Source organism: Colletes latitarsis, unplaced genomic scaffold (genome assembly GCF_051014445.1).
Source record: "Colletes latitarsis isolate SP2378_abdomen unplaced genomic scaffold, iyColLati1 scaffold0024, whole genome shotgun sequence".
NCBI classification, from domain to species: Eukaryota; Metazoa; Arthropoda; class Insecta; order Hymenoptera; family Colletidae; genus Colletes; species Colletes latitarsis.
In genome coordinates, this window is record NW_027488374.1 from 8,285,601 (window position 1) to 8,296,550 (window position 10,950).

The following is a 10,950-nucleotide window of genomic DNA, read 5'->3' on the forward strand; positions in this document are numbered from 1 at the left end:
ATTTTGACGATGCTCCTCGTTCAGTTCCGACCTGTATCCAAGTTAATATTCTTGTTGAATATGTGGTTGTTTTGTCAGTCTTCGTTCCCTTGCGAGCAGTCGGCGTTCTGCTTGCTGCATCGAATGTCCTAGTCCTTTGATTTCTTTTCTAAAAGGAATTCCGACCACGTGTCGTCCGTTGTTGTCCTGAATCACAGTTGACACGAAATGTTTCCCGCTGTAGTCGTTTTTATCGACGAGATGTCCTTCATCGATATAATGTTCGACTTTCCAGAAATCAGAGACATGATTGTGTAACTGTTGGTTTGTTACAACATGGCACGTGTTCCGTGTTAGTGCTGTAAGATGTGCGCAATTCATATTTCTAATAATAATCCAACAGAGTTTTGACTTCTGTAGTGACGGATAATTAGGTCTTAAAGAGGTGCGTCCGATGCACGGTAGATCCGAAAATATACCTGTCCCAATAATCATCAATTTCCCTGAGTTGATGAAAACGAGGGTCCGCCAGCATAATATTTGCAGGAATTGGAAATGCCAATATCTCGATGGGAATGTTCGAAATATTCTCGGTAATTTTTGGCAGTAATAAACATGAAATCAATTTACTGAATCCGTTGAATCTTGAAGTGATGGTTGTGCATGCTTGATACTATAGATTACATACTACTTTCCTTATTTCTAAGTCCTAGCCTTTTAATCAACGCTTCAGTGATGAAGTGAGACTGAGATCCTGAATCTAACAATACCCTACATTTTTGTTTACGTTCTTTATAATCATTTATGTGTACCACCGCAGAGAATAACATGGTGCAATTGTTTTCCTTTGAGTATGAAATGTATGTTTGTGACGTGACTTGTCTCTTAGAAAGCTTCGTGTCCGCGTCCGCATTTGAAATTTGCGTTTGTTCGTGTGAAAGTGAAACATTAGTCGATAGCGATGGTTTAGGTACAACAATGTCTAAATGTAAGAGGATGTGATGCTTTTTTTAGCATTTCCTACATCCTCCACGCGAATACTCGATTTTTTTGTGCCCTTGTTGGAGACAATTAAAACATGCACGCAATTCTTGAATTTTTTAAATACGGTCGCTCGAAGACAACTTTAAAAACTGAGTACAATTATATAACGGGTGTACAGTTCTGCGAAGGATACATATTGTCCGCGTATTCGTAACGTGCGCTGCTACGTTCTTAAGGGGGACTCTTACTGTAAAACGCGTTTTTCTATGTTCTCTTTGGATTTCTTTTTTTTTTCTTTTTATTTTATATAGAAATTATAATCGGCGTTTCGCATATGTATGTATTACTCGTTCAGTAATATTGACAAATTATTACAACGAGAAATAGTTAGAATTAGTGACAGTACAGAGCCTCGTACGCAATCGCGTACCGAAAATCTGTTCTAATGGCTTCTATGATTCCAAACGTTCTGTTTGTTTAACTCAAAAAAATGAACAAGATTCTTAAATAGGATGCATTTTTCTATGGCCGGTACTAAAAAGACAGAAAAAATTGATAATTAAAGAAATGGCCGCATTTTGAAGTTAAAATACAGATTTTTTTCTTATTTTTGATTTTAGCAGGCATTTTATTTCAGGAACTCCTAACGATCGAATTACGCGAGCTGCGTCGCCCTTTAATAAAGAATTTAAATAACGGAATTTGTCAATGTCGCCTAAAGCTTCATTGTCATGTATTAATTTTTCAAGTGCATCTTTGAATTTCAATTACAAATTATACGTCCCATTAAATGTAGGTAATTATATCGTTGGTAATTTTAGGCGACATTGAGGTTCTGTTCCCGAAGAAAACGTACTCGGTTTCAGTATGTTCGTGTGCGCAGAATTTTGTAGTCGCAATATAATCTTTAGCAGTGGTAACTATACTAAAATACGATGTTACAAATGATTCTCGTCCGTTCGCATTCCTTTCTTCGAGATTAGTTCCTTCTACGATATTTTCTATTAACGATTGTATCGCTTCAAATTTTTCATATAACGAAATTTTTTCCAAATGAATTTCAAGTGCCGTTATCGATATTGATCGGCCATATGTTTTGAAAAATTCCTTAAAACGAGTCAAGGCGGTCTTCACCCTTGTACGATCCGAAATGTGCGTTTTCAAGATTGAGTCCATAATTAATACTGTTAATACAATTCAAGAAATGCAAGAAGGACTTACGTATTAGAAGAATAGATAAGGAGGTGATCAGTGAATGCTTCCCAGATCAACTTCCTCGTTGTGGATTCCGCAACGACGTTCCAAGTCCAGTACTCTGTCAGGGCCTAGCGTCTCTCAAATAGATCACCGTCGACTACGCGGAAGTCAAATGTGTAGAAATTTTATTCAATTTATTGCTCACAATTGTTCACAAACACTGAATCTAACTCGAAGGACCATATGGACAGATTATTTTAAAAGTGGTGTAAGTCCATTTATTAAAAAAATGAGATATCACGTGATATATGCTTCATTCAGTGTAAACTCTTTATTTATATCGAGTTGTTAGGTTGGTGCAAAAATAATTACGGTTTTCGCGACCAAAGGCTTCAGCATGTTAGCTTAAAAATGCGTTTTGAAACTAAGACACGTGTCGGGGTCGTACACGTGTCTCAGAGGTCACTTGGTGCAAGGAATAGCCTTAGGAAATTGTTGGCATAAATGATACATTTATATTGTGTGTAGTACGCATGGTGTGAAGTATGCGAGAGAGGATGCGTTTGTGAACGCATATATGGTACGATGTTGCGCAGGAGACTATGCGCAGTAGCGACGAACGTCAGTCGGTACAAATAAGAAAGAAAGCGAACACGTACGAAGAGAGTAGCCAGTATAATTATCATCATTGTAAATAATAAAATTGTTATTATATCAAACACAACTCCAGAAATATCCACAATCCTTTTAGAAATTAGAGAGGATGCAGTTACGATCGGTGACACGTGTCTGGATCAATGCATTTGGGACTTTGGCCTGACTCTCAAGAGTATCGTAGGTATCGATATCGGAAACATAAGTCTGTCATCAGACTTGGGCCCGACGTAGTTGATACTCGAGGCGCGACGAATTCTAAAGCTACGTCTTCAGTGCGTCGGCACGGCCACTGCTATACACGGCTACGTGACAAAACTATTTCTTTCTCATTCGATTAATACTGAAACGCAAAATCTCTTTGGTAAAAAATGTTGATTTTTCTCATTAAAACAATTTTTTCATTCAATAAAAAATTAAGATCACCTTGATTTTTTTAGTAAAATTGTATTGCTTGTTTTTTTTCATAAAGTGATGCATTTTTGTATCCTTTTGAAAAAAGTATTAGATGTTTTAGGTCGAAAATTGAATAGTTTAAGAGTTATTAGTTTAGTCCCGAACTCCCATATACAGGATGTTCGGCCACCCCTGAATGAAATTTTAATGGGAGATTCTAGAGGTCAAAATGAGGTGAAAATCCAGAATACTAATTTGTTGACGGAGGCTTTGTTAAAAAGTTATTAACGTTTTAAGTTTCGCCCGTACCGAATTTTTTTCTCGAAAATGCGCAAGATTTCGAGGGTATGTCTGTCGTCTACGTGTTTGCTCCGACGATGTTCGGAAAGTTAAACAAGTATGTCACACGCTGAGTTAACTTTGTGTGACTATTTTACGATGATAGTGGACTGTATTTTCGAGTCACAGTGTGGTGACTCGAAATAAATGTATACTGTTTGCTTTTTACTTCATCGAAAATTTCTTGTTAAAGTCTCGTTTGCTGCGTAAGCTTCGCTCTTTATATGATTCGCATAGGGCGGTCACTGATGTACAAAAATGCTGATTGGTGACAAATTTTAAGGTGGGAACGGCCAGCCCTACAAGAAGGGGTGGTTTGGGTGTAGTAGTATGTATAGGGGGATTCTAACCCAGGGGGCAATGGGGGGGGGCCGCACGTCGGAGTGGGGGGCCGTTGTGGGCCCGTCGGTGGCCGGGGGGGGGGGGGGGGATTATTACCGACGTTTGTTAGGTTAGGTCTGGGTTAGGTCTGAGAGAAAGTCCCGGGAAGGGCCTGTAGTAGGGCGTTGCGTCAACGGGGAGAGTCACGGTAGTATCGCTAGTTTGGTTCCCGTGACTCTTCCCAGATAAAGGGCGCAGGCGGTCACCGTGGTGTTTTAGCCGGTAAGAGTCCGGCACTACCCCGGCCTCCCCCCCAATAATGGATACTCCAGCTCCTGCTACTGTTAGCGAACCAACCGTTGTAACAAAAGACGAGAAAACTACCAAAAGTGAAACGATAGAACAGGGACCAGCAATCAATATTACTGTTGGTACGATTATTGACTTAATTGGTCAGCTACGTCTAGTATCTAGACAAAGACTTAATTTATCCGTTCCCATTCCTGACTTACCGCTTACTAGCGTTGTTGATGTTGGTGAGATTCGTATGGTAGAGAAGGATCGCGTAGCGTGTGATTATTCAGTATGGCGGGATACCCCCAATGATCGTAGATATATACTAATGACTCATAGTCGCAGAATTAATTTTACTAGTATAGACGAGTATATTAAAGAGATGGTTAACGATGCACATGATGAAATTTCTCAAGCGAAAAGTTATCTAATGGAACCTCCTCGAGTAGATATTTGTAATCAATTATGTTATAATCCGGAGATGTTAGGTCTTCCGTATTCTGAGATTTGTAAATATGGTATAATAGATGATCGTTTTCGAGCTATCATTCGAAATCTATGTTCAAAGTTAAATTATGATGACTTAGGACCATCACAGGTTTTATTAAATTCTTTTGAGTATGGACCAAGAGCGGAGACTAGATCAGCTTTCATTAATTACGCTAGTGTGTCAATGCCTAATTACCACAATAGAATGCAAAAGATGATCAACGTAGTAAATAGTGTGCACCGTAGAATTATAACGAAACTGAAGCCTATTGGTCAATGGGATTTCCTCTTCCCAGTACGTCCGTATGATGAGATTCCACATCCGTTAGATGGATATGCGGTTAGTTGTAATATGAGACATGAACTTATTAATGAGATTACAGGATTTCATATAGAATTGGATTCTAAGTCCGGATCAGCGTTCACTAAATTAGCTAGTCAGTCAATAAACAGGCCTAGCTATTTTACAGACTTAATCGGCCTTTCTTATTCGGATTCAATGGCAGTTGAAATATCCGCGTACGTATCATCTTTTTTAACGCCAGGGGAAGTAATGCTTGAAGTAGACTTTTCAGATGTGGGGTCGGATGACCTCGAATACTCTGGGTTGCTCGCTTTGATGGCTAGAATTATGACGATGACCGACGCTACAACTACATTTAACAATGTTAGTCTTGAAACTATTAGGCAAATGGACTCTTTGATAGTTAGATGGGCATATTTCCATCGAGTGATAGAGAGGATACCAGGTATGAGTGATGAATTTCCCTTGAATAATTACCGAATGACCGGAATGCCCAATAGCCCGATTCTAAAGCTATTGCAGTATAGAGGAGGAAGATGTGGAATCAACCCTCCTACTAGGTATTATCCTAACGATGAAATGGCGGCGTATTATGCTAATATTGGGAGAAGAATGAATTACGCTATAAATGAAGATGATTATACACGTTTTCTTAACGACGGAGCTAGTCCTTATGACTGGTATTTGTATGAAGCTACTAAATCGTTTCTTCGACAGTTTAAAAACGCCGGACAGGCTTATGTTTCCTTCTTTGAAATAGCGATGTGTGGGATGATTCGCTTCTTTGTACGTTTAAATGATTATCTAAGAGTTGGATGGTATACAAACTTCCGAAATAGTAAAGTTGAACAAGACAGAAGAAACTTGGCGGTCAGCACTGATACTGCAGTGGTGTACCGGGTTAGATCTAAAACCTTAGGTTTTCTTTTCAAAAATTTTGGTGATAATGAATTAGTGCCCCGATTTGACTTACTTTCGCGACTGAAAATAGAGTCAGGATTTAATCATTGCCTTATTGAGCTTGCCAACGCGTACCAAATATCAACGAAAGCTATTCAGGACTTTGAAGCTGGGGTGGACTATCCGCAGTCGAAAATATTGAAACTTATAGAGGACACCGCGCAGCACACGCTGGAGTTTTGCCCGGCGTGGGCAGCGCAGCGCGGTGTCCTTATTAGAGCGATTGGAGCGGACCTCTCGCTGCCGGCCGTCATACGTGCGATGGTCGGCAGTGAGGAGGCATGGGCGGCCATGGCCTTGTTTTGTGAAGAGGTCATGGCCGCCAAGGAAGACGCCGAAAGGGCGCGTGAAGAGGTGGGGGGCAGGCGGCGACGCCGACCGTAAGACCCTCCACCGCTCCCCGTGACAGGGGGAGCGCGATGGGGTCGGTGATGGTGTTTGTGGTGCGAGGTGAGGGACTTTATCCCCTCATTCCCCCTCGCACCCAGCCCATCACCGGACCGGGGGCCCGTGGCAGGGGCCCCGTCCAGCGGGGGCGGCAGTGTTAGCCGGCCCCGCAGCCGTGGTCGCGATCGGGTGGGGGCCCGGTCGTGGCTAGTAGCAACGGCATGAGTGGGGGCGACGTCGCGTGTGACCGCGCGGCGTCGCCGGGGGGCAATCAGTTTAGTTTGCCCCCCATTGGGGGAGGAGGATCATATCTCCTCCCCCGGGAAGGGCCCGTAATAGGGCGTAGTGCTAACGGGGAGAGTCACGGTAGTATCGCTAGTTTGGTTCCCGTGACTCTCCCCAGGTAAAGGGCGCAGGCGGTCACCGTGGTGTTTTAGCCGGTAAGAGTCCGGCACTACCCCGGCCTCCCCCCCCCAGGGAGCCGGGGTGTCCATGAGGATTTCACCACGTTAAAAAAAAAAAAAAAAAAAAAAAAAGGTCTGAGAGAAAGAGGAAGATGGGTAAGTAAATGGAGAAATAATAGGATTCCTACTTATATATTGTTACATATAAGAATATAGCGTTGCAGTCGAGAATCATAGAATGAATTATGCTGTGTCGATAGAAATTGATGAGGAGAGAAAGAGGAAGATGGGTAAGTAAATGGAGAAATAATAGGATTCCTACTTATATATGTCAGTTTTTTCAAGCGTTCCGATTTAACATCGCAGCGTATCGCGCGATTACGCGTAATTTGACTCCTCTGGAGCAGCCGTGCGGGATAGTGTTATTTGACGACGCGAAGAATGCACGAACGAAATACAAAACTTTGGAAACGTCGAATCTTAAAATTATGTGAGGAGAAAAGGAGGAGGATAGGATGGGTAAATAAAAATGGAGAAAAGAGTATATGTTTTAAGAAATATATATATTGTTACAAAAAAACCAAAAAAATTAAATATAATGTAAATATAATAATATACGAGCGCGCCGTACAATTTAACATTAGTCTAAGTTATTATATTAATATTTTGTTCAAAACAATAAAAGCTTTGTTATTACAGAGAAACAATTCTACTTATTATTCACCAATAACCTACACATTAAATAAAGCATTATATGTATATCTACGCCCCTTTTTTCTCCATCCTCGTCGTTTTTAACCTTAATGAGTCACTGCTGTAACAGCAGACAAAAAAAATAGAGATAAAGTTTCTTTGATTTTGAACCTTCTTAAGATTTATACAAAACGTTTTAAAAAATTTTTACAAATAATGTATATGTATTGAAATAATTATAAAACTACAAGACGCAAAACTATAATCATCATTATCCAGAAACTGATCACGCTCTAAATCAAATCAGATCTTGAAACGAGAACTTAAAATTTAAATGTAAAGTTTCATTGAAATTCATTCAACCATTTAATGTCAGCAATCATGTTAATAGTATAAAAACAAAAAAAAATTTCTTTTTTATTAATAGTCACAATATGATCAGAGGGTCTTAAAACGTGTATTTCCATTAAAAAAAATTTTCGAAATTTTTTTTTCCATTATGGTATCTTACACCTTACATAGGTCGGAAAGTAAAAATGCTGGGGCAGTCGAGACGTGGAATCGTATACCGATTATCGCGAGGTCGTATTTCAGCTGTTTCGTATTTCTAGCGTTCCTTATCGTTTTCCTGAAATCGAGCGAAATGCCGAGCTCACGTTCAGGTGACTGGTACGGTAGGATATGCCTGCTATCCCCACCACTCTGTTAGACGCTGAGGAAGTTCGTCGTCACTACTGTCGATTTCACACTGTTCGTACAAATTTCTTGCCATCAGTTCTGTGGCGAAACAAAATAGCCCTAGGAATGTTCTAGAATCGGGGCCGTGTGCAACAAATTATAGGAACCGGGCCGGGTGCAAAATCGATCGAATGCACGTGTCGCAGAACACCGTTTCTTTACGGATTCACCTAATTCTATGTCACCGCCGCCTGCCTATTCCTTCCCCCCCCCCCCCTAACGTGCTTTTTCGGGAAGGCGGTGTGTCGCGGCGGTGGGGGTGTACTTATCGTGTGAGCTAGCGCTACAATACTTTGGTGTATATAATAGAAATGTTTATATAAAAACTTAAAATACTAAATTTCAAGCGTTTCATTTGTTACGAGCGCGAGCGCGAGATCCTGGATTCGGTCGAGGGCAGTACTCGACCGGTGGTTTTTAGGTATGGTTAGGAAGACAGGAGTTCCGGACGAACCAGGGGCTCTATACCCTGGGAGCCGTAGGAGTAGGTTACGTGGACAAACCAGGGGCTCTATACCCTGGGAGCCACGGGGTTAAATTTATAAGGAGAAATGTATGGTTTCACGGACGAACCAGGGGCTCTATACCCTGGGAGCCGCTAGAAAGGAGTGGACGAACCAGGGGCTTTATACCCTGGGAGTCACGTAGGTTTTTTAGGAAATTTTAGGATCTTTGCTCTATCGTAATGGTACACCTCGAGCGGTAAAGGTGTACCGGGTCCGTGAGATACTCCCCCGTCTTTCCGTTAATATGGTTCAGGGTTTTATTAATTAAATAATGCAGATCAGTGTAACTACTAGTATATATTTTGTTAGGTGCTCAAGTACAAAAGGTGTATTAACAAAACCAGTACTATCGCTGGGTTGCCACGACGGCGAGAGTTTTAAATCGGCGTTTACGCGGCGCGTTCGCGGGAGCTACTCACTCGATTAGTCGATTGAACACTCACAATTAAAACCGCTAGGGTGAATAGTTGCTCAAAGGGGATTATAGCCCGATCTTGCTTCGAGTGTCAAAGTAACGTCGTCTCGAGAGGTTTTGAGAAAAACTGAGCTCCACGAGTAGGAAAATGCGGCCCTTATATACTGGAAAATTACTCAGTACAGTGGCGGGGCATTACCATATAAGGCAATGAAACTGGGCCGGGTGTGCACATACGGCATGAGTCAACCCCGTTCGAGGGGTTGTGCGCTAGAGAATCGGGCCAACGCCCAAGCCACCAAACGTTTCAGTCCCATACATGAATGATATGTAACACATTAATATACCAACCTATAAAATTTTTATTATGTTTCCAACAATTTGATTCTGTTTTCTTTTGTTTGCCTGTCATATGTTTCAATTGACGTCAAGTGTGTTATTTAGGTCAACAAAAATTATAATATATACAGTTGCTCAGAAAATTGAGCGTACACCTTGATCGACAATGAAAATCGGAGGAGAAATAATTAAAAACGGACATATTCAAAAGTAAAAATGCAATACATACTTTATTTCAATATTTTAATGGACAATTCTTTAAAAAAAACTTTAATACTAGGTTTACGGGATGCGTCATTTTGACGCATTTCGAATTTTATAAGGAAAGTTACAAAACTCGTTTGCATTTTTATTTTATCTCTTGTAATGACTTTTATCCATTGATCGAGGTAAATATATATTCAAGTCTATTTTATTCAAGAGCGTTGAAATATTGAAATTCTCTATGTGGTATACCTATCTCTACGGATATGCGTCAATTTTACGCGATCGTAATTTAGACAAAATTTTGAATAAACATGCAAACATCACATCAATAATAAATAGAAATGTACCCACAATACTTCGATCCGTTATCCGATATCGTTATCTCAAATGAAACAAGCGATAAACAGCAATAATAGAAAGAACGAAACGCAGAATGTCAATTGATGTCGGAGTGCGAAGAGATTTTGAAGGTTTCAGTTGCTTAGTTCGGGTATTGAAAAATAAAATACTAGAATATTTTTTGAATTAGTAATATTATTGCGAACCTCAATTTTATACTATTTTGACAAAAAACCCTTCTTTATCATCTAAATATGCCTAGAAGAGGAAATAAAATTTTACAAAACATAGTCAGTATTTGTGAGAAGTGTTCTGGCTCTGAGGAGGATGAAAATGAAGTGATTCAAAACGAGGATGAAATCGAGATTTTGGAATCTGATGAAAGTATGCAAGCAGGGGAATCATCAGACAGTGAAAAAGAAAATCATCAGAAATTAGGTCTTCGCAGAAAAAGGATGCGTATCCTATCCGATTCTGAATCTGAGAATGAGACAAGTATTACGGAATCGTCCCAAAATTCGGATGCATACTGTGATACAGAAATAGCGGTCGATGGAACAACTTGGACGAAATTGAAAGTGGGCGGCTCTAGTGGTCGATATCCTTTCCACAAAATCTTCAAAGACATCGCTGGGCCTACTAGCTACGTAAAACGAAATGTGATGGAAGATAACGTAAGCAGTGCTTTTCATTTGATTAGAACCAAAAACATGATAGTTGTACTGAAGAAGAAGCACGTCGTGTTTTGAAAGGAGATTAGATGATTTCAACCAGAAAGTTACTTGCGTTTATTGGGATTTTGTACGCTAGGGGAGCGTATGAAGCAAATTCGTTAAATGCTTTTTATTTATGGCCCAAGGAATGGGGAGCAGCTTTTTTTTCTAATACGATGCCCAGGGATGAATTCATGCAAATTCTTCGATTTGTCCGATTTGATAAAAAAAAACGGAACGATCTAAACGTTTACGCACCGACAAATTTGCAATGATATTCGAAATATGAAAT

The 10,950-nt window shown here is 40.3% G+C and overlaps 1 protein-coding gene across 1 annotated transcript; it reads left to right on the forward strand.

Annotated features, from left to right (window-relative positions):
- Window positions 1–10,199: 10,199 nt before the first annotated feature.
- Window positions 10,200–10,694, forward strand: LOC143350712 (uncharacterized). Its single transcript, XM_076782737.1, has one exon. It carries the CDS (start codon window positions 10,200–10,202, stop codon window positions 10,692–10,694), a length of 495 nt encoding a protein of 164 aa, XP_076638852.1.
- The last annotated feature ends 256 nt before the right edge of the window (window positions 10,695–10,950 follow it).

What these genes read in the sequence shown, in the direction of transcription:
- LOC143350712 (XM_076782737.1), top strand. Translation starts at nt 10,200, where the DNA reads ATGCCTAGAAGAGGAAATAAAATTTTACAAAACATAGTCAGTATTTGT.